At 43.9% G+C, this 27,659-nt stretch overlaps 1 protein-coding gene across 3 annotated transcripts; it reads left to right on the forward strand.

Annotated features, from left to right (window-relative positions):
• On the forward strand, nt 1-27,361 carry DCTN4 (dynactin subunit 4). 3 transcript variants are annotated; one of them, XM_077326555.1, is made up of 14 exons: nt 1-207; nt 2,619-2,689; nt 8,414-8,592; nt 9,576-9,619; nt 11,544-11,651; nt 12,239-12,259; nt 16,175-16,248; nt 19,760-19,872; nt 19,991-20,100; nt 20,583-20,656; nt 21,417-21,471; nt 23,113-23,220; nt 23,432-23,529; nt 25,177-27,361. In XM_077326555.1, exons 1-14 carry the CDS (start codon nt 16-18, stop codon nt 25,388-25,390), a joined length of 1,461 nt encoding a protein of 486 aa, XP_077182670.1. In that variant the 5' UTR covers nt 1-15; the 3' UTR covers nt 25,391-27,361. The 3 variants fall into 3 exon arrangements, with proteins under 3 accessions (XP_077182670.1, XP_077182671.1, XP_077182672.1); XM_077326557.1 differs by lacking the exon at nt 1-207 and adding an exon at nt 1,708-1,738; XM_077326556.1 differs by lacking the exon at nt 12,239-12,259.
• The last annotated feature ends 298 nt before the right edge of the window (nt 27,362-27,659 follow it).

Here is a 27,659-nt window from a genome sequence, read left to right on the forward strand (position 1 = left end):
CGGCGCTTCCTGGTCATGTGCCGGAAGTCAGCGCTGTGGGTGCGGCGAGTGACCGGAGAGCCTTGTTCTAAAATGGCTTCGCTGCTACAATCCGAGCGGGTCTCCTACTTAGTCCGCGGCGAGAAGGAAATTCGCGCGCCGCTCTCGCAACTCTACTTCTGCCGTTACTGCAGCGAGCTTCGCTCCCTCGAGTGCGTCTCTCATGAGGTGAGCGGGGAGGGGGAGACCAGACCAGACCACGCAGCCGGCGAGGCCACACGCCTTTCCCATCGTCACTTCTTTGCCCCTCCAGTTGGCTCTGCCCTCTGCTTGCCGGTGTGCTTCATAGCTTTGTCTGATTGGTCCCCAGAGGTGTAAAGAAAGAGGTTCTGGAGTCTGGGCTGTTGATTGCGGCATTTTCTTGTCTGTGAAGTGTGATTTCTCTTCTGATTGCCCCACACCCGAGAGGGCCGGAGGGGGAGGAAGGCTATTTAAGATTTCCTCAAAAAAGCGTCTGTTTGTTTTCCCTCCATGACTGCGTTACCTCTGCCTTTTGATAGTAAAATTGTTTCACTGTAATCTTTGCCCCTCTGCCGTCTTTCAGTGACGTCTTACGAGCCTGTGTCCAGTCATCGCTTTGTTTTTTCACACACCTTTTCACACATTCTTTTTTCCTCCCATGTGCCTTACTGGCATGTGTTGTAATAATTTTCACCTTGTAGCAGTTGTTTAACATTAGTCCCATTCCTCAGGGTATTGTAGTATGTCCAGGGCCACCAAAGAGATCACCGCTCAGAAAAGGTTGAAACTTGTCTAGTAATACTTTGTCTATTAATCGGTACTCCCTTCCCTCCAATTGACTGATTGTTCAGTAACCCTTTGAATTCGTAGCACCCTTGCAGGTAAAGTTAAAAGGATAGTTGGGCTTCCACCACTCAACTTGAATACAAATGTTTTTGTTGTATAAAATTCCTAAGCAGCAAATAGCCTTTTACCTGTACAATCACTTTACCTCATAGTTACAAATATTTTTCACCTGGGGTTCAGAGAGCTGGTTTATAATGTGGGAATTGGGGTTTGATTTGCATTTGATTCCAGCTTATTGAATGGGTTTATGGAAGTTTTCTACTCCGTTTAAATGGGAGGGGGTGCTCAAAATAATATCTAGATTTTAAAGATGTTGCACGCTATAACAAATGTCCAAGCTCATGTTATCTTGCCTAGTTTTAGGTTTCAGTAAACATTCTTATAATAAGATGTTGAATTAGAATATATGTTGAATTTAATGAAAATAGATACTAGGTTCAACTACTGAACCTGCTCATGGATTAGCTGTGTGGCTTTCAACAAAAATTAGTTGACATCTTTTGCTGGTATTTGTAGAATTACGAGCCGCAAGGGAGTGGCGGGCTATAAATCTAATAATAATAATAATAATAATATGTTACCTATCTATCGTGCACAATTATTCCAGGAACTGTATAAGATTTTTTCCTGACTTAGAAAGAGGTGTTCAAAGAATAGGAACTTCTTGTGAAAAGAAAGCAAGTTATATATAAACTGCAGGTTTGCAGTGTTCTGTGTGTTCACGCCATGGCTGGCTCAGAGCACCTTCCACAGGGTGTAATAATTCACAAAGTTACAAGAACATGATAATTCACAAAGGTGTTCCTAAAATATATTAGTTTGTTTCTTCCAGGGATATAAAGGTTGACCATTGACTGAATAGCTGAATTCACCTTGAATCCCAAGGAGAAAGGTGACTATAAATTAAGCTGCTAATAATGATTGGTGAGGGGGGAACATTTCCCTTCTACTAGCAATTTATAATTGAATATTAGCAATTATATATATAACCACTGCAAGACCTATTGGCGAACAGTGGTATAGAAATTTAAAAATAAATTTTAAAAAATGTGGAAAAGGGAAATCAGCTAGTTCATTGCAAGCAAGGAATAATTTCCGCTGATATTTTTATGTTTCATATTGATTCAGATGATAGCTAGACTCTTATAACACACTGTGGATAGATAATTAAGATAGGATGTAACAATATTAAATTTTGTCATTGTACTTGGACAGGTTCTTTAGCTGTGAGAGATTAATTTGCTTGCCAAAGGAATACCTTGTTTGTTTGTTTAGACAATTTATATTTATACTAGTAATCCAGCCCGCTGTAATCTAAATACAGCGGGCGCTAGACCAGGAGGCCCCCCGGCAGTTGCGCGGAGCGCGGCTGCCGGGGGCTCCCTTTGTTGGGGGCCTGACGCGGCGAGAGGCGCTTCACGCCTCTCGCCAGGCAGGGAGCCCCCGGCAGCCGTGCTCTGATGGTCTGTCCAGAGGAAGGGGCCAATTAGGCTCCTTCCTCATCATGGACAAAGCCTTCCCCCCCAAGGGCTTAACGAATTATTTAGTCCGCGGTGCCGCGGGTGTGTTAAGAATGGTACCTCTCCAATGTCGTGCTCAAAGCCTGAGTTTGTTCATTCTTTAATTTGATAGAATAAATTTATCAGATAATTGGCTACTCTTTTCACGCATTCCAAGCTTTATAATTCATCACAATTTGTCTTTGTTAAATAGGGTATTAACCTTTATGATACAATTGACAAGGAATATAGAAACCTTTCTGTATTTTCTAGGTGGATTCTCACTATTGTCCCAGTTGTTTGGAAAATATGCCATCTGCTGAAGCCAAGCTGAAGAAAAATAGGTGAGAGTACATACTGATGATTCAATTTTCAGAGTTTTCCTTCTTTTATACCCATATGTACTCAGTTTTTCATTTTATTTTTTTATATTTATATACCACCCTCCCCTGAAGGCTCAAGGCGGTTTATGGGGAACAGGAAACAGGTACAGATAACATAAGGAAACACATGTGATAACAGCAGTAATAATATGATAGAACTGCAAAGGAGCCTCAGCTCAACTCTTACTGAGACCCAGTGTGTTAGGCAGATTAGTGTGTTAGGCAGTCATAATAGGAGGCGGGGGGACGGGACTGAGGGCCAATTGGAAGCGATGGTCCGGGTCAACCTCAACCAAATGCCTGGTGGAAGAGCTCCCTTTTGCAGGCCCTGCGGAACTGTTTGGGTTCCGTCAGGGCCCTGATCTCCTCTGGGAGCTTTTCCACCAGGTGGGAGCCAGAATGGAGAAAGCTCTGGCCCTGGTTGAGGTCAAGCGGGCTTCTTTGGGGCCAGGGATCACCAGGAGGTTGGAGGTAGTACAGCGCAAGGCTCTTTGATGGGTGTAGGCGGAGAGAGGCAATCCTTCAGGTATACTGGGCCCAGACCACGTATGGCCTTAAAGGTGATAACCAAAACCTTAAGCCTGATCCGGAATTCAACTGGGTGCCAGCGCAGTTGCTGAAGGATGGGCTGGATGTGGGACCTCCGAGGTGTTGCTATGAGGACCCTGGCAGCTGCGTTCTGGACCAGTTGCAGTTTCCAGATCAAGGATAAGTTAGGATAAGGGTAGGCCAGCGTAGAGCAAGTTACAGAAGTCCAGCCTAGAGTTGACCGTCGTGTGGATCACTGTTGCTAGGTGTTCCGGGGCCAAGTAGGGCGTTAGTAGTTTGGCTTGGCGAAGGTGGTAAAATGCCAGCTGTGCTACCATCGCGATCTGAGCCTCCATAGAGGGAGGTGTCAAGTATCACTCCCAGGTTTCTGGCGGAGTGGGCCACTGCTAGCTGCACTCCATCCAGATTGGATAGGCGTGCTTCCTCGCTTGGACCTTTCCTGCCCAGCCATAGGACCTCCGTCTTTGAAGGGCTGAGCTTCAGACGACTCTGCTTGAGCCACCCCGTCACCGCTTCCAGGCAGCTGGCTAATGTTTCTGGGGGAGAATCAGGGCGGCCATCTATCAGGAGGAAGAGTTGGGTGTCATCAGAATATTGGTGACAACCTAGCCCAAACCTCCGCACCAGTTGGGCAAGAGATATTAAATAGAGTTGGAGAGAGAATTGCCCCTTGGGGGACTACACAAGCCAGTTGGTGATGGCTTGATGAGCTCTCTCCTAATGCTACCCTCTGTCCGCGATTCCGGAGAAAGGAGATCAGCCAATTAAGGGCAGACCCTCTGATGCCGGCATCGGCGAGGCGGTGAGCTAAAAGCTCATGATCTACTGTGTTGAATGCTGCTGAGAGATCTAATAATATAAGCAGCGCTGACCTGCCCCGGTCCAGCTGGCAATGGAGGTCGTCCATTAGGGCGACTAGCACTGTCTCTACCCCATGACCAGGCTGGAAACCAGACTGGGATGGGTCTAGGACCGAAGCTTCTTCCCACCATGCTGACAATTGGTCCCTGACCGCTTTTTCAAGGGGCGATAGTTGGATGGCTGTCGTGGATCCACAAAGATTTTTTAAGTAGTGGGCGAACCACTGCCTCTTTTAGTCCCTCCGGGAATTCTATTGAAAGGAAGAGGTTGATTATCTCCCGGAGGGGGGCTACTACTCTTATGTCGGATGTTTTTAGTAGCCATGATGGACATGGATCTAGAGAGCAGGTGGTTGGCTTTGCTGTCTTTAGCAACTTGTCCACTTCGGTCAGCGTGAGTTGTCTGACGTTACTCAGTGAACTTTCCAAAGGCGGCCAAGAGGCCTCTAGTTCACTTTCTGTATCTAAAGTAGGAGGGAGGTCATGGTGGAGTGTCGAGATTTTATCTGCAAAGTGACTCGCAAAGGCCTCACAGCTGATGTCCAATTGGCTGTTATTTTGGCACCCTTCCTCCAGGGTGGTTAGAGATCTAACTATCCTAAATAATTGCGATTTCAGTCGAGTAGAATTTGCATTTTACCAACTTCACCGCCATCTCATAAGCTCTTAACTGCATTCTATAGGATGCTCTCGCCACTTCGTCACGAGTCTGCCTCCAAACTCGCTCTAGTCGTCTCAGCTCACGTAGTTGCCTAGTTTACTTGGTGGTTTAATTTTCTAGGGTTCCCTCAAACCCTGGTTCTGTCTTTTGGGGATAGTGTCAGTTGTGTTTAGGGAGAGTTTGTGTCTTCGGAGGGATAGTCCTGATCGATTAGGGCATCTCAGGACTTCCCATTCTGGATTGTGTGTGGGTATGAGCTGTTGTGGCAGCTTGGGTCTGGAGGGGTGGCTCTGATCGCCAGTTGTGGCATCTCGGGGTTTCCCAGTCCATATGTGTGATGTGTGGGTCATGTTGTGTGTCGGAAGAGGGATCTTATTTGGGTATTCATGAGGGTTGATTGGGGTAAGGATAGACATAGGATTAGGTTAGTTGGGTAGGGAAGAGATTGGTTGGGTAGGGGAGAGTCAAAAGTGGGGGGACTAGTTAGGTTGGAATAGGAGGTAATCTGAATTGGTATCGGTTGGATAAAGGTAAAGGTAAAGGTATCCCCTGTGCAAGCACTGAGTCATGTCTGACCCTTGGGGTGACGCCCTCCAGCGTTTTCATGGCAGACTCAATACGGGGTGGTTTGCCAGTGCCTTCCCCAGTCATTACCGCTTACCCCCCAGCAAGCTGGGTACTCATTTTACCGACCTCGGAAGGATGGAAGTCTGAGTCAACCTTGAGCCGGCTGCTGGGATTGAACTCCCAGCCTCATGGGCAAAGCTTTCATACGGCTGCCTTACCACTCTGCGCCACAAGAGGCTCTTACATCGGTTGGATAGGTGAGGTAATTAATTATGGGTAGGTGAGATCATTAATTATGAGTATTAACACTTTGGATAAGGATGTAAGGTAGGTGTTTTAATTAATTAGGAGTGAAGTCAGGTAGATTTTTGAGTTAATTGGGGGTTAGATCAAGATAGGTAAGGGATCAATCAATTTGAGGTGGATGAATTGATTGCGTGTGCTGTGGGTGTTGTGTTGTTGGGGTTTGTAAAGGGTTCTCTTTTGTGGGTTGTTGTTGTCCCTGCCCTAGTCTTTACCCTCCCTCCTCCCCTTCCCCTCTGTACTTTCCACTATGTGCATATAATCAATAAGTTCCTGTCTGATGTTCCCTCCTGTTATTGTTATTGTTCTCGTCTAGTCTTTATCGTTCTCCTTCTCTTTTTATTTCTCTTTTTTTCTGAGCAATCAATGATTCTCATCTGGTTTCTCTCCCTCCCTCTTTCTTAGTTTGTTACTCACACCCAAAGCTTTAACCTCTTTCCCTTTTATTTCCCCCCCTTTTCCCCCTGAGCATACAAACTAGTCAATGAGTTTATACTTGATTCCCCCTTTTAGACTTGAGTTTATACTTGATTCCCCCTTTTAGACTTGAGTTTATACTTATTAGTTTGTTGCTCACACCCAAGACTTTATCCCCTCTTTCCCTTTTATGTTTTCCCTTTTTTCCCCTGAGCATGCAAATAGTCAACTAGTTTATCCTTGGTTCCTCCCCTTTAATCACTGTTCTGCTCAAATCTTTGTCCCTTCCCCCTCCCTTATTATTTTCCCTCCTTTTTTCTGAACAGCCAATGGATCTTGTCTGATTTCCCTCCCTCTAGATTTTGTTCTTACGCAGGTCTTTTTTCTCCCCCCTTCTTTTATGTTTCCTTCTTCTTCTGTATATACAGTCAATGGGTTCTTGCCTGATTCCGCCCCCCCCCCCATTAGTTATTATTTCCACCCAGATCTTTATCCCTCCCCTTCCCTTGTTATTTTCCCTCTTTTTTCTGTGCAGCCAATGGTTGTTGTTTTCCCTCCTTTTTTCTATGCAGCCAATGGTTCTCATCTAAATTACCCTCTTTCCCTCCCTCTTAGGTTGTTTTTCTCCACTCAAGTCTCTATCCTTCCCCCTCTATTTTAAATTTCCCTCCTTTTTTCCTGTTTGTAGAATTAAAGAATTCCCATCCGATTTCCCTCCAGTCTGAATTATTAATATGGTCCAAGTCTGATCTTCTGTGGCTCACTTCCTCCTCCCGCTAAGCTGGGGTCTTTATGGTCGAATTTTTCCAATCCCTTTTTCAGTGTCCCAAGTACTTCTCTTTTTTCCTCCTGCAAGTCTGGTGGGTGTTCCTCTTCGGGCCGTCCTCGGGTGGTAGCTAAAGCGAGGCGTTGATTCAATACGGTTCCTAATTGGAGAGGAGGTGCAGTGGAGTGGATCCCAGTGGATCTTGGGATGATGGGTGGGGTGGATCGACGATGAGCAACGATAGGGCAATAATCGTGAATGGTAGCTCTGCCGCTGAGCTCCGCTCCTCCCGAGGTCCCGGGCAGCAGTCTCCTCACGTCCGAGCCCAGCGGGCCATGAGTTCCAGCTCCAAAAATGGTGGACGGCCCTTGCTTGATCCTCCCACTGCGCAGCGGGCAGGTGGTGGGCAGCCTCAGCCCTGGCCGCCACACAGCAAGTGGATGGTGGTGGTGGGCTCGGCGCAGTGGACGGTGGACAGCGGAGTGGGGTGGGCGGATGATGGGTAGCCACCAGATGGAACCCTGGCTTGGTGCAGTAGGCAGGTGGTAGGCAGCCTTTGTGGTCCTTGGCAGCAAGCTTGAGGGGCTCTGGCAATGTCCAGCGGCACTGGTGGCTGTAATTACCTTTTTTCTTTGGGTTTCCTTCGTTGAATTCCCATTTGTTTCTGATTTTCTTTGTTAATTCTTCTGGTATTGTTGCTTTCTATTTGAATGACCAAATTGACTAGTTATTTAATTTTGTATCGTCTGGCCAAATTCTGGTGATTTTGGCAGCTTTTTTTCTCGGCCAGGCCTATTTAGTTTTGGGAGCAGTCTGATTTCATGACTGCTCCAGCTGCCATCTTGGTATATGCTATGTATTTATTTGCTTGGGTGCCACGATTTAGTTAGACTCAAACAGTTAAAAAACAATTGCCATCATGTGGCTTCTACTTATAAATGTGATTTCATTGTGATGAGATTATGCCTCTCTGTTTTGATATAAGAGAGCTAGTGTGTTATAGTGGTTTAAATGTTCAGTTTTCAGAGAGACCCAGGTGTGAATCCATACTCTGCCATGATAGTTCATTGGGTGACTTCTAGCTACACAATCTCAGCCTAACCTACCTCTTAGAATTGTGAGGGTAGAATGGAGAAGAGAATGAAGTAAGCTGTTTTCCTATTGATGAGAAAGGAAGGAAATAAATTATATCAGTTTTTTATTTTGCATACTTAATGGTAAGCTGCTTTGAACAAATATTACAAAGTTTGCTGCTCATGCTAGAGTTTAAAGCGGTTTACCTCTTGTGTTGTAAAGAGTTCACATCAAAAATGTTAAAAGCATCTTGTAGAATACTTTATTATAACATGTGTAATTAAATGTGTATATAAGCTTAAACCAAATTAAGTTTGATAATTTTAAGATGTCACAGGGTTCTTTTGTGGACTTTCCCCCCAATGAATCCTTTGGAGAGAAGTTGTTTTTCTAAAATTCTCAGAGGTACTGTCTGAGTTATCCACTGGAAATGAGGGAAACTTAACATCTTTGACAGTGCAGAAATTTGAGCTGATGTCTTTCTTTAGGTGTGCCAACTGTTTTGACTGTCCATGCTGCATGCATACCCTTTCCACCCGAGCAACAAGCATTCCTGCTCCACTGCCTGATGATCCAGCTAAGACTACAATGAAGAAAGCTTATTATCTGGCCTGTGGCTTTTGCCGCTGGACATCCAGAGATGTTGGCATGGCAGATAAATCTGTTGGTGAGTGATACAGTTTTAAGACATGAATTGGAGGAACATTTTGTTGGGTGAAAACTGTTCTCTGGCATGTTGCCCACATACCTGATATTAGAACAGACTGGCATTTTTGTTATGATAGTTGGAAAACTAGAAAATATGGAAGACAAATGTGGTTCTGTGAGGATTTAATTGGTGATAACAATCCATTTAGCTGCAATTAGGGGCTTCTACTTTGTCTCCAAAAGATTTGATAGTGGTAGGAAGAATTGGGAGCTGTGGACATGGATCAGGGAAGCTGTATTTTGAGATTTCAATTTCTCCTCTCAAAATTGTTTTGTTAGCTACTTGAAGTCTGGGTGCCAGGGAATTGGTAAGGATAGGGCCCTATTTCTGGAAGCTTTTGGTACGGTTTCTCTGGAGTCTTCCCATCTGGTATTTCATGCTTCTCGTGATTAGCACTTGATCACTATCCTCTGCTGTTGGCCTGTTTGTTTTGTGAAGGAAGTACACCTGCTGATCCTCAGTTGGGAAAGTGACAATGGTCTTGCCCCCCAGAATTAAGCATGATTATTGTGCACCACTTTCTCATGAGCTCCAAAAGCTCGCCCAGCAGCACACTGAGCATGTGCGTTGCAGCTAATTTTTTTGGGCAAGGGTTAGACTACTGCTGAAAATAAGCTGCAGCGATTCTGTATGAACTTGAGGGTAGTTCATATGTCCCATGGAACCAGACGAATTGGAATTTGCCAGCTTGGGATGTTTCTGCACTCTTGGGATAGAGAGAGAATGATCTGTCAGCTCCGAACATCCTGAACTCTGTATGTGCCCAGGAACTCCCAAAATGTTTCACCTGGTATTTTTTGTATCAGTGTTAGAGTAGCAATAGCATTATCCGAGGTAAAGAGCAGTACATTAGCCTCTGGTGAGACTGCTAAGTTTAATTTATTTAAATAATTCAGTGCATGAACTATGAGATTTGATTTTGTTTGTTTTGTTAACTGCAGCTAGTGGAGGCTGGCAGGAGCCAGAGAATCCTCATACTCAGAAGGTAAGTAAAAAGAAATGCGTATATTTTTAACCAGATGTCCCAAGAAGGAAATCTTACTGGATTGACTTTCGCTTTTATGATCTCACCAAGGAGCAAAAATACTTCAAGAGCCTGAGTCTTGTATCATAGGGGCTGTGGCTCCAGCGTCACCTTCCACTACAGCTAATATAACTGGGCCTGGAGACCAACATGCAACAAGGAAGAGACACCAAGCAGTAGAGGGATTTTCCACAAATAGATTTAAGATTCTGGCTTACATCCAGATTTGTGTTCCCATGGGCACAACGATTTCCACTAACCTTATGTGATCTCCCCCCTCCCCACCCCCCATTACTGTCCAAAATACCATCAGAAACTGTCTGCAAGGACCAAGATTTTGGGGGAAGTTCTGGGCTTCGGAGGGAGGGGGGGAGTGAGAAAGTCATAATGCACAGGTTGAAATCTTTGCGCTTCTGGAAATGCTAGTGCGGATCCAAACCTTTGCCACCTGCACTGGTTTTACCCTCAGTATGGGGATTGGCCACGTCCTGATCTTTCATGAGTGAGATTACCTAGACCAGTGGTCCCCAACCTTTATTAGGCTGGGGACCGGCAGGGCATTGAGTCGCGCCCGCAGGGACCGCGCCCGCGCGGGCCGCGCCCGCGCGGGCCGCGCCCGCGGATCGGGCCGCGCCCGGCCGCGCCCGCGGATCGGGCCGCACCCGGCCGCGCCCGCGGGCCGCACCCGGCCGCGCCCGCGGGCCGCACCCGGCCGCGCCCGTGGGCCGCACCCATGGATCGGGCCACGCCCGCGGGCCGCACCCGCGGATCGGGCCGAGCGGGCGCGGCCTGCACGGGCGCGGCCCGGCCCTGATTCCCTGCCCGCCCTCCCGAAGTAAGTAGCTTCCCGGGCCGCAAGCTTGCGGCCTGGGAAGTTTTTTACTGCGGGGGGGGGGGCGGGGAGAGGGAGCCGCGGCCCGGCGCCATGGCCTTTGCGGCCCGGCGCCGGGCCACGGCCCGCAGGTTGGGGACCACTGACCTAGACCATGGTCTCTTCCCAGGTTCACTGTGCTTCTCTGCCTGTAGCATCTCCAACGCAGATGCCAGTCAGTGTTCACATACAGTATGCAGCTGGTTATTTGAGTAGGTATCGCCTGTTCCTTGCTATGCTATAAACTTTTTTTTTTAATTGAGATGCCACTCATGTCCATGTAAGAAAAACAATTGTGATTCATGATGCATTTTAATTGTTTTGCTTACTGGCTGTTGCTAGAAAGGTATACAGTTGTAGACCAGCTTGGCCAATAGTTAGTAGGGCTAGGGATTTTTCACAAAATAGCCGATGGTGGCTTCTACCAAAGAAAAATTGATAGTATGAATGAAAATGACATGTATCTAACCATGCCTGTACAGAAGTCATAGGGAGATTTCCTGCATTCTTTTTTTTTCAAGGCCACCGCAAGGTCATTCTGATATTTATGGAATCTGTGATAAGGAGCAGCTGTGCATGTTGATGGGTTGGAATGAGGAGAGTCAAGAAAGTGAAATAATTTGCTACATATCTCACCAGATCTGAGGCGGGAGAAGGTGGAGCAATTTCACTTTCTTTGTCCTTATTCACTCCAGCTCACCCAATTACTGCTAACTGTTCTTTTGTATGGGTCCTGGCACAGTGAGAATGATCTTTCTGGGGCTTAGAAAGGCCTTCAGGAACTGAGGAAGATATATGGAGTGGTACTGTACACAAATGGCACATTTCAGCTTTTTAAACACATCATACTGAACAAAAAACTGAGACATTAGCCAGGAACAGTAATGTGACATTTTTCTTATGATCAGCTGTGGAAAGGCTTGTAGCATTATAATAAGGTTCAAAGCAAATGAAGTAAAATCCCTGTTCTGTCATCCAGTCCTTTGTGTTAACATAACATTTATTCCTACACAGATCAATAAATTGGTAGAGTACTACCAACAGCTGGCTCAGAAGGAAAAGATGGAAAGAGATCGTAAAAAGCTGGTTCGGCGCCGGCCCTACATGCCACTGGCTTTTTCGGTGAGCTGGATGAGAGTACCTTATTCTAGAGCTTCCAGTGTGAAAGTCTGACCATGTTTTTTTAAACAGCAGAAGCAGAACTGTTATTTTAGTAGTAACTTTCCTTCAGGAAAGGAACGAGGCAAATTTATAGACAGTTGATCTCAAGAGCTCGCTGTTTTGTTATCTTCTGTGGTGAAGCTTCAAATAGTAAGCTTCAAAAATTAAGGATACAGTCCACCATTGAAATGCAGGCACCTGAAGTAACTGCCTTCACATGACATTGCTAAGAAGAGAATGAGTTAAAACCAGAAATGCTCCAGAAAACCCCTACATGCAGTTCTATAATCCTGTCTGGACTTGCTAGCTCAAAGCCAGTACAAACTTGGTATATGTGAGAAATCATCAGCTTTGACTACATAGTGGTGCATCTTGTGTTGGTGCCAAGGGCGAGGGCAAATTTTGCTTAGCTTGAACTCGTGTGCTTATGCTTGCTTCCTCTTGCATAACTATATAACCTGCTTTCTCTATGCATTTTATTTTATCCTTATTGCTGCATTTTTCTTGTCCCTATTGCTACCTGCTGCTATTTTGGGGGCTGTCCTCAGCAACACACTATACATGTAGTGGTAAGTTCTTTCAGTTTCTGATAGCTTTAAAGCCTTTAATCCGTCTGCATTCGAAAGTTCTCCTGTTGAAAGGGGGGAGTTTGATTATCTCCTGGAGGGGGGGAATTACTCTTATGTCAGATGTTTTTAGATGGACATGCAAGTAGAGAGCAAGTGCTTAGAAGAAGAAGAAGAAGAAGAAGAAGAAGAAGAGTTGGTTCTTATATGCCGCTTTTCCCTACCCGAAGGAGGCTCAAAGCGGCTTACAGTCGCCTTCCCATTCCTCTCCCCACAACAGACACCCTGTGGGGTGGGTGAGGCTGAGAGAGCCCTGATATTACTGCTCGGTCAGAACAGTTTTATCAGTGCCGTGGCGAGCCCAAGGTCACCCAGCTGGTTGCATGTGGGGGAGCACAGAATCGAACCCGGCATGCCAGATTAGAAGTCTGCACTCCTAACCACTACACCAAACTGGCTCTTAGCATATTGTGAATTTGATAGACTCACATTGAATTATGGTAAGTTCAAAGTGCTGGTCTTTGTAAGATCATGGAAACCTTCTAGCTAGAACATCCAAGGGAACATCATTGAGTGAGTTAGGCATTTTAAATACCTGGATATACACTTTCATTATAATGCGAGTTGGACTGTACACTGAAATATATAATAAACACTGCAAGGAACAGTACTCAGGCTGTCGCCCGCTTCTTCTACACCAAGGGTGACCGGTTTGTACCAGCAGCTCTCTGTTTTTAATGCTAAGTCATGCTCTCAGCTCCTCTATGGAATCCTGATATGGATAAGTGCATTCAATCCTCCTTTTTGCGAAGCATTCTGGGCATCCCTAATTACATACTTTATGCTGTTCTCTGTTTGGAAACAAACCTAAGACTGATGGAGATCAGGGCTTGGCTACTTACTATTAAGTTTTGGCTGTGTTTAGTCTTTAATTCTGAATCAGTTAGTCTTACTTCTCTAATGCTCTCAGAACTACAGACATCCAACTGGTTTAATTATATTGAGTGAAAAATCCAAAAGCTTGGCATCTTTTTGGATTCACTGGCCTTAGCACCTGCAACATCAATATATAAAACTAAAAAATGCAGAATATTAGATATTGAATTTTAAGCGCTGAATGAAGCAGCTAGAAAAACGTGCTCTCCACTTTTTTTAGGTATCTCTCCACCATCTGATAAATTAGCATTCCATTTTTCTCATCTTGTTATTCCCCAACAACACAGGGCTTTTATGCTTGCCAGGTTTAACATCCTCCCATCAGCAGTTATGAATCAGAAGATTCCTTATATACAGATTCCTTATATAAAGAAGATTTCTTATATACAGAGGCACTGCCCATGTAGACAAGGTTCTATAGAAACCATACAGCATGTTTTGTGTTTTTTTTACTGCCCCGTATAAGATGCTATTTGGGCTAAAGCTCTAGACTTACTCTTGTATTGGCTATTCTGATAATTGCAAGATACAGTTCCTTCTCTCCAATCAAGATCCAGATTGTTGTTATGTGCGAAGTCGTGTCCGACCCATCGCGACCCCATGGACAATGATCCTCCAGGCCTTCCTGTCCTCTACCATTCCCCGGAGTCCATTTAAGTTTGCACAAGATCCAGATACAATTGATAAAATGGCTATATTCTTACAAATGGCAATTAAGCTGCATGAGCTTAAGAACTAATTGATTGTATTCTCATTTGTCTTATTTTTATGCCAATAAAAGTTGTTATTGTAGAGATCAAGTGGTTAGCTTTGCTACCTTTAGCAACTTGTCCACTTTGGTCAGTGTGAGTCATCTGAAATTACTCAGTGTATTCTCCAAAGATGGCCAAAGAGGGCCTCTAGTTCACTTTCTGTGTGTAAAGTTGGAGGGAGGTTGTGGCAGAGTGTTGAGATTTTATCTGCACAGTGACTCACAAAGGACTCACAGCTGATGTCCAATTGGTTATTATTTTGGTGCCCTTCCTCTAGAGTGGTAAGCGATCGCGTGAGTTAGCAGATGCAATTTCAGTCAAATAGAATTCATTTTACTGACTTCACCGCCATCTCATAGGCTCTTAACTACATTCTATAGGATGTTCTTATACTTTGTCACGAGTCTTCCTCCAGACTTGCTTTAGCAGTCTCTGCTCTTGTTTGTTCTTGCATAGCTCCTTGGTGTACCAAGGGGCCCGCTTGAGACGGGGGCGGAGAGGAAGTCTGTCCTCTCTCATCAATGGCAGCTAGCTCTCTCATCAATGGCAGCTAGCATTCTGTTGTGCCAGTTGCTGACCAGGCCATCTAGAGCAGTGCTGGGAGACATTGGGTCCTACCGAGCATTCAGGAATCCAGTTGGATTCATAAGTCTCCCATGTCCCTGCCCCGCAGTCTGAGACTGATGGAGGACAGAAGCTGGTAAGGGCTAGTTCTTCAAGGACATTTATCCTGTAAAGCTGCCACTCCTCAAGAGTTCTGTGTTGGTTCAGTTCTCTTAATGTAGCATGTGCTCAGAATATTCAGACCATTTACAACAAATTAAATGTTATAGAAAAAGAATAACAGAGACCCAACTTGCCAGTGAATATAATAAAGGAACGTTTCTGAAGAAACAATGGCTGTTACTGAGAGAAGCATTCTGCCATTCCTTCAAATATAACAATATATATATAAATATAACAATTTGATTTGAGTAGCTCACTTGATTATAGCTAACTTGATGTGAAAATAGGAACAATCTTGTGAATATCATAGCTGTATTTTATTATCTTTCCGTATTTAATTACAGTAAAATATTTCAGTCCATAAGAGAAAGCTAGCTTGGTGTGGTGGTTAGGAGTGTGGACTTCTAATCTGGCGAGCCCGTTTGATTCCCATGCTTCCCAACATTTAGCCAGCTGGGTGACATTGGGCTCTGTCTTTTACATTCTTCTGATTGATGAGCCAGTTTGGTGTAGTGGTTAGGAGTGCGGACTTCTAATCTGGCATGCCAGGTTCGATTCTGCGCTCCCCCACATGCAACCAGCTGGGTGACCTTGGGCTCGCCACGGTACTGATAAAACTGTTCTGAATGGGCAGTGATATCAGCGCTCTCTCAGCCTCACCCACCCCACAGGGTGTCTGTTGTGGGGAGAGGAATGGGAAGGCGACTGTAAGCCGCTTTGAGCCTCCTTTGGGTAGGGAAAAGCGGCATATAAGAACCAACTCTTCTTCTTCTTCATATCATATTTATGCTCACGGAGGGATTCAACATGTTCATTACTTGACTTTTATCTAAAATTTCTATCTTGGAGTAATCAGAGGAGATCACATTGTTCTATTCAAAATCCCAGCTAATACATACTGTAAATAAAATAAAATTTATTTTTGTACCTGCCTTTCTTAGAGAGCCAGCTTGATGTAGAGCCAGCTTGGTGTAGTGGTTAGGAGCATAGACTTCTAATCTGGTGAGCTGGGTTTGATTCCCCACTCCTCCTCCACATGCAGCCAGCTGGGTGACCTTGGGCTCGCCACAGCACTGATAGAGCTGCTCTGACCGAGCAGTAAGGCTCTCTCAGCTTCACCTCCCATCTGTTGTGGGGAGAGGTAAGGGAATGTAATTGTAAGCTGCTTTGAAACTCCTGGAAGAGAAAAGTGGCATATAAGAACCTTCTCTTCTTCTTCCTCCTAAAACCTCTTTAGTATGTGAGTAATTATGTTTTGAATGAACCAGATTAGCCATTGGTTAAAAATTAAACAAAAAAGGCTACATGGCATGCAGCTTTCTTCCCAGCTTCTGTGTCCCTGTTTAATTTTACTAAACAGGTTACCAAAAATGCTCTGAGCAGAGAGAAATTATAGAAAGTTTTGCTTTCCTTTGCACTGTTCCTTTAGAGGTTGAAAATTGCATATTGAAAACTTTAAGGGCAGGTCTCAGGCTTGACTTGTCTCAAATTGTTCTTTTTGTAGGACAAATATGGCCTTGGCACCAGGCTCCAGCGACAGAGACCTGGAGCACCAATCAGTGCTCTTGCTGGACTCTCGTGAGTATGAGGGCTTCCTATGTGGCTGGTTGGTGTGAAAAGTGGTGAGGTGTATGGCAAGTGTAAGTTGTCTCCAGGTTGCTAGGGATGATTGCACCTTTGCCTTTATAGAAGTGTTTTGCTCTTTAAACAAAGAAAAACATTTATACATTCTGTATTGAGCTATATGAGCTTTCAGTACTCAAGCTGGAAGGTTTCGGGTTTATGAAAAGTCCTCTTTTGTTTGGAACCAGCAGGGCTGCCCCAGATTCCTTTCCCTTTGCGCCTGAGAATCCCATGACATTTTGAATTGTTTGTGCTAGTTTACTACTGAGGATTTAACAGTCCTTCTGTTGCTTTCATACACTGAAGCTGAATTAGAGCAGTGGTCCCCAACTTTTTTATCACCAGGGACCAGTCAATGCTTGGAAATTTTACTGGGGGCGGGGGGGTAGTCTTTTGCCGAGGGACGTCGCTGCCGCCGCCTGAGCCCCTGCTCCACTTTCCCACCAGTTCCCCTGACTTCCCGCCGCCCGCTGGGGGGCGCTGCCAGCAGCAGCTACACAGTGCCACGCCGAGGGGGAACCCCAGCCATGGCGGCCACTGCAAGGCACCAAAGGTGAGCCGGCGGCAGAGGAGCCCCCGAGGCAGCATCCAGGGAGAAGGATGAGGAGGAGCTGTGGCCCGGTACTGACTGATCTACTGACCAGTACCGGACCGGGATTGGGGACCACTGGTTTAGAGTACAGAATATTATCTGTTTGCAGTTATTTGTCACGTCTTTTGTTTTTGAGGATACTTCCTTAGAAATGAATCCAAGTCTATTCAGTGATTCACTGGAGCTTATCCCACATGACTATGCATAGGATTTCAGACATACTTAGCTTAAATGCATCTAAATGGAGCTTTAGTGGAACCACACGTTCCACAAAAATTCATGTAACCACAACCTAAAGGCCCCAGTTTTTTTGTAAAAGATGCTTCCTGATGGTGTGAATTCTTGCTACGTGTGGAGGGGGAGGGGCTTTCCCCTACAGGATGGATGGAAGATATCTGCTTCTTGCAACCAAATACATTTCCCTATAGGAGATGTCGATGAAATTAGGTTAGGAAAAATCTCTCAGTCCGTGGTACTTCTCTGCTATCTGTTGTGTTTTATGGAATTCACATTGTTGTTGTTGTTGTTGTTGTTAGGTGCGAAGTCATGTCCGACCCATCATGACCCCATGGACAATGATCCTCCAGGCCTTCCTGTCCTCTACCATTCTCCGGAGTCCATTTAATTTTGCACCTTCTGCTTCAGTGACTCCATCCAGTTACCTCATTCTCTGTTGTTCCCTTCTTTTGCCCTCAATCACTCCCAGCATTAGGCGCTTCTCCAGGGAGTCCTTCCTTCTCATGAGGTGGCCAAAGTATTTCAGTTTCATCTTCAGGATCTGGCCTTCCAAGGAGCAGTCAGGGCTGATCTCCTCTAGGACTGACCGGTTTGTTCGCTTTGCAGTCCAAGAGACTTGCAAGAGTCTTCTCCAGCACCATAGTTCAAAAGCCTCAATTCTTTGACGCTCGGTCTTCCTTATGGTCCAACTTTCACAGCCATACATTGCAACTGGGAATACCATAGCCTTGACTAAATGCACTTTTGTTGGCAGGGTGATGTCTCTGCTTTTTAGGATGCTGTCTAGGTTTGCTATAGCTTTCCCCCCCAGGAGCAAGCGTCTTTTAATTTCTTTGCTGCAGTCTCCATTTGCAGTGATCTTGGAGCCCAGGAAAATAAAATCTGTCACTACCTCCATTTCTTCCCTATCTATTTGCCAGGAATTGAGAGGGCCGGATGCCATGATCTTTGTTTTCTTGATGTTGAGTTTCAAGCCAACTTTTGCACTCTCCTCCTTCACCTGCATCAACAGGCTCTTTAGTTCCTCTTCACTTTCTGCCATCATCTGCATATCTGAGGTTGTTGATATTTCTCCCTGCATTCTTGATCCCAATTTGTGACTCATCTAACCCCATCTTTCTCATGATGTGCTCCGCATACAAGTTAAATAGGGAAGGCGACAGTATACAGCCTTGCCGAACTCCTTTCTCAATTTTGAACCAATCAGTGATTCCATGCCCGGTTCTCACTGTTGCTTCTTGACTTGCATATAGGTTTCTCAAGAGACAGATAAGATGCTCTGGTATTCCCATCTCTTTAAGAACTTGCCACAATTTGTTGTGCTCCACACAATCAAAGGCTTTAGCATAGTCAATGAAGCAGAAGTAGATGTTTTTCTGGAACTCCCTAGCTTTCTCCATGATCCAGCGTATGTTGGCAATTTGATCTCTAGTTCCTCTCCCTCTTCGAAATCCTGCCTGTACTTCTGGAAGTTCACAGTCCACATATTGCTGTAGCCTAGCTTGTAGGATTTTGAGCATAACTTTGCTAGCATGAGAAATGAGTGCAATGGTGCAGTAGTTTGAACATTCTTTGGCATTGCCCTTCTTAGGGATTAGAATGTAAACTGACCTTTTCCAATCTTGTGGCCATTGTTGAGCTTTCCAAATTTGCTGGCATATTGAGTGTAGCACTTTTACGGCATCGTCTTTTAAGATTTTGAATAGTTCAACTGGAATGCTGTCACAACCATTAGCTTTATTGTTGCTCAGACTTCCTAGGGCACATTTGACTTCACATTTCAGGATGTCTGGCCTCCAGGTCAGTAACTACCCCATCATGGTTATCAGGGATAACCTTGTATAGCTCTTTCTTGTATAGCTCCCCTGTATAATTTCCCCACCTTTTTAAATCTCTTCTGCTTCTGTGAGGTCCCTACTATTTTGGTCCTTCATTATACCCATCTTTGCATGAAATGTTCTCTTCATATCTCCAATTTTCTTGAAAAGATCTCTGGTCCTCCCCCATTCTATTGTTTTCTTCTATTTGTTTGCACTGTTGATTTAAGAAGGCATTCTTATCTCTTCTAGCTATTCTCTGGAATTCAGCGTTCAGTTGGGTGTATGTTTCTCTTTCTCCCTTGCCTTTCACTTCCCTTGTCTCCTCAGCTATTTGTACGCTTCCTCAGACAGCCATTTTGCTTTCTTGCATTACTTTTTCTTTGGGATGGTTTTAGCCGCAACCTCTTGTACAACACTGCGAATGTCTGTCCATAGTTCTTCAGGCACTCTGTCTTTCAGATCTCATTCCTTAAATCTATTTGTCACCTCTACATATATATTCACATATATGTGGATGGAAAGGATATGTTCTAGGCTGATATTTTGCTGATTTATTTTCCAGTGTTTTCCCATAGAAAGCAGCATTATGCAAAAATATTTTGGGAAATGCTGTAAATTTAAAGTTTTGGTATAAAGTTTATTTCAATGAAATCAATGTTTAAGTAAATTCTTAATACTTATACATTGTAAGGATATCAAAATATAAAACATCAGGTCCTGAATTATTCTATGATAGTTTACCTTTTCAATAGGACTAGAAATCTTTTTACAAACTCACTGACTATATTAAGCATAGCTTGCTTTCTTTTTGTCTTAGGCTGAAAGAAGGAGAGGACCAGAAGGAGATAAAAATTGAACCAGCCCAGGCTATGGAGGAAGTGGAACCTCTGCCTGAAGATTATTATATAAGACCAATCAATCTAACAGAAGGTAATAGGCCAGCATTTCCCCTGTGTTCTTGTGCCCAAGCTGCTGGATTTGGCTGATGGTCATTTTTTGTTGTTGCTCGAATCAGTTTACTGATTTGAATGTTCTATGTTGTGGACAGTGACAACGTTGCGCCAGCGCCTCCTGCAGCCAGATTTCCAGCCCATCTGTGCTTCTCAGCTTTATCCGCGTCATAAGCACCTGCTAATCAAACGCTCCTTACGGTGCAGGGTATGTAGCTACATATACAGGATTCTGTCCTGCATTTGTTTAGCAAGCAGAGTGGCTAACATGGGACTCCCATTGTTTGGATTATTGGTCACTTATTTTGAGTTCAGAACTATGTAATTGTGAGCAAGCTACCTCTCTTCTTTATGGTCCAGATGGAATAGCTTTCCCATGGAAATTGAGGGTTTTCTTTTAAGCAGTGTCTGAAATACGAGTGTAGAAAGCTAAATATTCTGAGCAGTTTTGTTTAACTGTCAGCCAACAGAAGAAGCAATGAACTTCGCATTTTTGATGAGGTGTTAATTAGCAGAACCTTGACAGTGCCAGTGAGTGATTATCTTTCTGACTGCACATTATCAGAATTAAACTTTGAGGTTTCATTTGATTACCATTCTCTGTGATTGAACATGAGAGCACTTGAGTAGTGGCATTATGGTTTTCATTAAGGATTGGCCACATAGACTTTGTTTTTCTTTTATTTATAGAAATGTGAACACAATTTGAGTAAGCCAGAATTCAATCCTACATCCATCAAATTCAAAATCCAGCTAGTCGCTGTGTAAGTATTATGGAAATGGTTGGGGTCAAGAAAGTTATTCCTCCAAAGGGACATAAAACAGCCTTGCATAGTCTTGTAAGAACCTCTGTATATGGCGTTTTAAAGCATTGCATCGCTCAATATTTATTTCAAGCTTGTGATGTGTAATGCAGGCCTATGATCAACATGCTCATGTTTGTCTCACATGGTCCAAAAAAATTGTGGACCAAAAAGTTAAGTTTATATGCAAATGAAGCTAGGGGCTAGAGCTTTTCTGCCTGCCATGCAATGCCATCTGATATTCTCTGTGGATCAATACCAGTTAGAGGAATGGAGAAAGGGATTCTCCTCCTTTCCTGACACATACACACCACCTGCAGTTTTAAGTGGCACAGCTCAGTTAAAGGCTCTTTGTGAGAACAGTGTCAGGGTGGGAAGCCCATCTGAGCTCTACATTTAAAATGTCATGTTAAGCGTGGCATACAGTACAGTGTGCTGCTTTGAAAATCAGCTGAAGTTCTGCAAATTTGTTGAACTAGTCTCTTTCAAGAAAGTTGGTGTGTGCCTGCTTTTGACACAATGAATATTTGCTGTTGGTCTCTCTAAGTTAAACTCAGGTTTTATCTTTTCACCTTGTTAGAATTTGTCTCCTTGAGGGCACATTATAAGTAAGAACTTGAGATAGGCATGTAAAAATAAATAAAAGTAAAAGTTGAGTCAGAACACTTGGGGCGAGAAACTCATTTGGCTTACTTCCCCCTGCCCCTTTTTTGCATTGTAGCAACTACATCCCTGAAGTGAGAATCATGTCTATTCCTAATCTGCGCTACATGAAGGTTAGTTCTTTTTTTATTCTGCCAGCTGTCTGAAAGTTTAAACTTGGAAGTGCAAAAGAATGGATGGGAGACTTCTCTCAACACCCCCCCCCCCCCGTTGCTTTTCGAGTTCTAAATCTAATGCATTGCTTTACTCACCTAGGCCTCAGTTTAAGAAATCACATGGTTTGCAATACCCATAGTTTAAACCAGGGGTAGTCAACCTGCGGTCCTCCAGATGTCCATGGACTACAGTTCCCATGAGCCCCTGCCAGCATTTGCTGGCAGGGGCTTCTGGGAATTGTAGTCCATGAACATCTGGAGGACCGCAGGTTGACTACCCCTGGTTTAGACTTCAGACAGTCTCAGGCATCACACACAGCTGTGGCTTATTTTCACTGTGCTACTCTGTCTACTGTCCCCTGTCTACAGGGGAGTTCCCAAAGGTGCTGAAGGAGGCGGTGATTTGTTCCTTACTGAAAAATCCATCCCCGGACCCACAGGACCCGGCTAACTACTGCCTGGTTTCGCATCTTGCATTTCTAGGCAAGGTGTTTGAAAAGGCTGTGGCAGACCAGCTCCCGGCATACTTGGAAGAAGCTTTGGTGCTTGATCTATACCAATTGGGCTTCTGTCCTGACCATGAGGTGGAGACAGTGCTGGTCACCTTGGTGGATGATCTCTGGCACTAGATGGATTGGGGTGGCTCAGCCATCTTTGTGATGCTGGATCTGTTAGCCTTGTTTGACATGGTCAACCATGAGTTGTCGGCCTTGCCAGGGCCAGGATCCTGGGGGCAGCCCTTTAATGGCTGTGCTCCTTTCTCTGCAACCAGACACAGGGTGTGGCTGTGGAGGAGGAATTATCACACCCTTACCAAATCTCTTGTTGGGTCCCACAGGGAGGTCCGTGGCCCCAAAAGTGCACACCTTTTTGATTGTGGCTCTGACTTGGTGGAATTAGCTCCCGGGAGATCTGAGGGCCCTAACAGAGCTATCAGAGTTCCTCAGGGCCTGTAATACAGTGCTCTTCTGCCAGATCTTTGCTTGAGATCAGAGCCAGGAACAACTGGGGACCCTCCTCCTACACAATAACATCCAGCATACCCCACCCTGGATGCGGAGAGGGATTATATCACCAGTCTTCTTTTATTCTGTTTTATCTTTGTTTTGTTATAGGATGGGGTTTTATAATGTTTTATTGGGGGGAGTGTTATTGGGAGGAGCCAGTTTGGTGTAGTGGTTAGGAGTGCGGACTTCGGGTTCGATTCTGCACTCCCCCACATGCAGCCAGCAGGGTGACCTTGGGCTTGCCACGGCACTGATAAAACTGTTCTGACCGGGCAGTGATATCAGGGCTCTCTCAGCCTCACCCACCTCACAGGATGCCTGTTGTGAGAAGAGGAAAGGGAAGGTGATTGTAAGCCACTTTGAGACTCCTTCGGGTAGAGAAAAGCGGCATATACGAACCAAATCTTCTTTTTCTTTATATTGTACCCTGGAGAGTGGCAGGCTAAAATCTAAGGAATCAATAAATAAAACATCATTTCTGGGCTTTTTTGTTAAGCCTCTGTGGTCTTGCGAATAGCAGGAAGAGGCAGTGAAAAATGAGTAGCTTTGATATGGAGAGCAATCATGTCTACTTATGTACATGTCTTCCTAGGAAAGCCAGGTTCTTCTGACTCTAACTAATCCAGTGGAAAATCTTACCCATGTGACGTTGAAAGAGTGTGAAGATGGTGATCCTGATGACATCAACAGCACTGCTAAGGTATTACCACTGACTAGCACAAATGCTGGTGCATACTTGAAGGTATTACTGGTGCACTTGGTTGTAGCCATGTATGACATTTCCAATTGCTGTAAGAAAAGTTAAACATTCTGTCCAGTGTCAACATTCTATGGCTGCTGCAACATGTTAGGAGTTTGATGACAGGCAGTTGAATATCTCACTTTAATCCTTTCTACAAACAATTTTTCAGGTGGTGGTTCCTTCCAAAGAGCTCATTCTGGCTGGCAAAGATGCAGCAGCAGAATATGATGAGTTGGCAGAGCCTCAAGATTTTCAAGATGACCCTGAGTGAGCTTTTCCCCCCTTCTCCCTTGTGTGTTTGGTTAACACTGTGTCATTTCAGATTCATTGTTGACTGGCAGCATTGGCTTTGGGCAGCTGACCAGAACTAATTTTCAGTGGTTTGAAAGTTGTGCTTTGAGAGCCAGCTTGATGTAGTGGTTGAGAGTGGTGGATTCTAATCTGGAGAACCAGGTTTGATTGTCCACTTTACCATATGCAGTCAGCTTAAGCCAGTTGCAGTTCTTTTAGAGCTCTCACAAGCCCTACCTACCTCACAGGGTGTCTGTTGTGGAGGGAAGAAGGTAAAGGTGCTTGTAAGCTACTTTTGAGAGTCCTTCAGGTAGTGAAAAGTGGGATATAAAAAGACCAGCACTTTTTCTTTATGCATGCTCTCTGTTGGTTTGCATAAATGGCTGGCCAAGGCCAATCTGTAGGTACATCATGCTAGTGGCACCAGAAACAGCCACGAGGTGGCTGTTTCTCCATGCTCCATGGAACTGCTCCATGGCAGTTCCACCACAGCTTGCATCTTCTTGGCAAGTACCATCAGCTATTTGAATATGGATGAATTTATCAGAGCAGAGTCTATGTGATGAGGACAGAAGATGTAACCAGCAGACTGGTTAAATTACACTTCGATAATCATTGTTTTCTGAGTCCTCTATTGTGGTAAGTGCAATGCTGATTAGCCTCCAGTATCTCCATGTATGCTTCAGCAAACTTAATCACCTTTGCAAAGCAAAAAAACTGTCACACAAGTAGTAAATCAAGTTCAACAAAAATTCTAGCAAAATGTTGGCATAGTTCTGAGAATATGTTGGGCTTGGACTTGGAAGAGGCCATGTTCAAATCTCAGCATGGCTATGAACTATTATGTGTGTCTGCTCAGTTCCGCACCTGTCTTGCATTGTTCTTCACGTTAACCAGCTGTTAAATTGGTTCATCCAGAAAGTTTTGCAAGTTGTAATGACAGTAGTTCAAGTAAGAATTTTTGTGTAATAAGGAGATGAAATCTTTATCATCCCCTAATGAAACTATACAGATTCAGATAAACCTAATGATACTGCATGCAGGCTTATAAATTAGCATGGCCATATATATTCAATTCCTTAAATACAATTTTCTTAGTATCTGGGGCTAATTATAGCTGTGATGTGTCTCTAAAACTAACAGCAACTTAAAAATGACGAAGTTGGCTGTTTTGCTTATTTATATCATTTATACCACAACGTTTTCTACCAGTTTTCTACCAAAGGGGCTTGTGTCATTTTTCTGTCCTGCATTTTATCCTTACAACAATCCTGTACAGTAGGTTAAGCTGAGTGTGTGAGACTGGCCCAAGGTCACTCAGGAGGCTTCCAGGGCAGAATGGGGTTTTGAACCTGAGTCTCCCAGGTCCTAGTCTAACTCACTGACCACTATAACACACTGGCTGACAAATGATGTTGTACTGAATAATCTTGCAAGCGTACCTTGGAAGTGGTGACCATTATAGAGATCAACTTTAAATAATATTTATTGTATTATTTCATTAATAAATTTGGCTGCAGAGAAATATTAGGCTGTTACTTGAAACATCAGTTAAGTCTCCATTACAAAAACACTATTCTTTCAAAGATGCAGATATTCAATATTTTTCATCCTATTTTGCAGCATTATAGCATTTCGGAAGGCTAACAAAGTTGGAATATTCATCAAGGTTACTCCACAGAAAGAAGAGGGAGAAGTTACTGTAAGTTTTAAGATGAAACATGAATTTAAAAATCTTGCTGCTCCAATTCGACCTACGGAAGAAGGTGATCAGAGCTGTGAGGTCATCTGGCTTGCTCACCACGTGGAGCTCCGGCTGGGCCCTCTGCTTCCGTGAAGACTCAGTAATCGGATCCTAAAAGATGGCCATGTGCTGCACCATGTCATTGTTGTAGAAGAATGTGTCTCAAATAAATGTTGAAGGCAGTGGTACACAGCTTCCACTGGATGAGAACACACACCACATGTATCAGCCAAAAGTTGTAGAGGTGGAATTAAAGAGGAAGAGCCGTGCCTCTGAATGATGCGTTCCTCTGTTTCCTTCTCTGCAATGTCTACTAAGATGGTTTTCTGACTATACCACATGCTTTACAGCACAAAATTCAGTGTACAAACTTGTGGCCATCTATGTACTTGCATTATGTTTTGATCAAATCACATGGGATTTCTTAGTAAAACCCTACTCTGTGTCAGTTTCATAGAGCTAGTCTCTAGTAGGTGGAGCTGACAGGACAAATCTATTCTGAGGCTGCAGTAACATCGTTTAAGTAGCCAGCAGGAGGATATATGCTTGCTTACCATACTGTTTCAGCTAACACTGCATTAGGTATCAAGTAGACATTCTGTTGAACATTCTCTTGTCCTGGTCAGTTTATTAAGGAAAGGTGACTGTGAAAAAGGCACTTTGTGCCTCCTCAGTATTTTCCAGTTTTGATGCTTAATGTTTCTGCTATGCTTAACCTCTGAAATGCAGGTTTAAAATTAAACAAGTTGTAGAGCAGTTAATAAGTGAAAATGCTGCTGTAGATGTCTAATTGAAGCTGCAGGAGGAACTGCAAGGAGATTGGACTAGGAGGCACTGGTTTGTGTTTATGAAATTATTCCTTTAAAAATAGTGTATGAACCAAAGATCTTTGAAGCTTTTTGATAGGTGAGATCACTTTTGGTATGTGTGTTTCAATCTAACACCATGTAAGAAAGCAGCAATCATCACCCACTGTGCATTTTCCCACTGTATGTACTCAAGGTCATAACCATTATAAGCATGGCTTTCTGAGCAGCAAATTAAGTGAATAAATTGTTGTAATCCACATGCTGCCCGAGGCTTGGCTCTGCATCTTGATTGGTAACTCTAAAACCATATTGCTATGCTGCACACACAAATTCTTTCATCATATGCATGTCAGTTAACCCTTTTCTTTGCTAGAGTGCTGGGAAGAAATGCATTGGAACACAGTATTTTAGGTTTTTAAAAAAGCAGCAGGTTCTAGAAATGAGCAACAAATGCAAGTATTACAAATTGAGGGTTTGTTGTGCAGCCTGCAGCAAATGGGAAAAGGAAGGCCTCATGACTGCAAAAATCTTGTTAACAGGAATAAATTGCAATGTGACTATAGGCAATACTGTACAAATGGCAGTGAGGGAATGCTTATTTCAAGTTCAGGCAACCTATTCATTTAAGTACATAATTGGAGATACAGTAAATGGAAATGTGGAAAAAGTGCTTTTGTAGTCTGCAGATTGTTCAGAGGTGTATTTGAAAAAGATCTGCATTTATCTGGCAGCATTTGGATGAAGATTCTGCCTTACTTTCTAGTTTTTGCAATGGGTGGATTAAAAAAAAACCTTAATGTTTACAGGGCTTGTGTAGACGGTATAATGGAAAGCATGAGATCTAGTAGTCTAGCCAGTCTTTATACTTAAATGTGTGTAGTGTTGGTGTCTGTTGTCCTCGGTTAACTAAATCCAAATCTCTGATTTAACCTCCCCACCTCACTTCTTGCTAAGTAATATTTTGTAAATTGAAGGTGATAAACGTTGAGATCTTGCTGTGCTGAAGAAATTAATAGTCCTGCTTGTAATGTATATAGGGTATATTTTTGAGAGTATAAGGGCTGGTTCAAACACTGAGGAATCCATTGGGTTTTAAACTTAGGCAAGTGCTTTGTTTTGTTTTCTTGTTTAATCTTAAGCATAGGAATAATTGTTGATATGTGTTCTGTAGAAACATCTCACTGGTTCTTCATGAGAGGAAGCACTTTGCCTTACTGTTTAATGTATTGAACTTTGAAATAAAGAAGCAGACGAAGCTGTTTGTGTATTTTTTCCTCCCTCCCTGCAGTGTAAGCTAATACCATCTGGTTCACAGTTCACAGTCAACTAGCATGTTCTTGCAATACTGACAAAACATCCATGGGGCTGAACCTAAGCAGTGTTTAAATCCTTTCACATACTCCCTCCTCAGCAATGGCTTGGAAAGTTTAGGTGAGGGAACACCTGGTCTTATCATTAATGAGGGCACTGAGCAGCTGTGATCTTGACCAGTCACTGGATGGGAGATTATCTCCCCTGAATGGGACTCAAGGCATCTATCTAACATGTATAAA

This window comes from Paroedura picta, chromosome 3, assembly GCF_049243985.1.
Source record: "Paroedura picta isolate Pp20150507F chromosome 3, Ppicta_v3.0, whole genome shotgun sequence".
NCBI classification, from domain to species: Eukaryota; Metazoa; Chordata; class Lepidosauria; order Squamata; family Gekkonidae; genus Paroedura; species Paroedura picta.

Coding starts and splice junctions, on each gene's coding strand:
- DCTN4 (XM_077326555.1), top strand. CDS start 16: ATGTGCCGGAAGTCAGCGCTGTGGGTGCGGCGAGTGACCGGAGAGCCT. Junction 8,593..9,575: donor CATGGCAGATAAATCTGTTG/GTGAGTGATACA, acceptor TGTTAACTGCAG/CTAGTGGAGGCTGGCAGGAG. Junction 20,657..21,416: donor AAAATCCAGCTAGTCGCTGT/GTAAGTATTATG, acceptor TTTGCATTGTAG/CAACTACATCCCTGAAGTGA.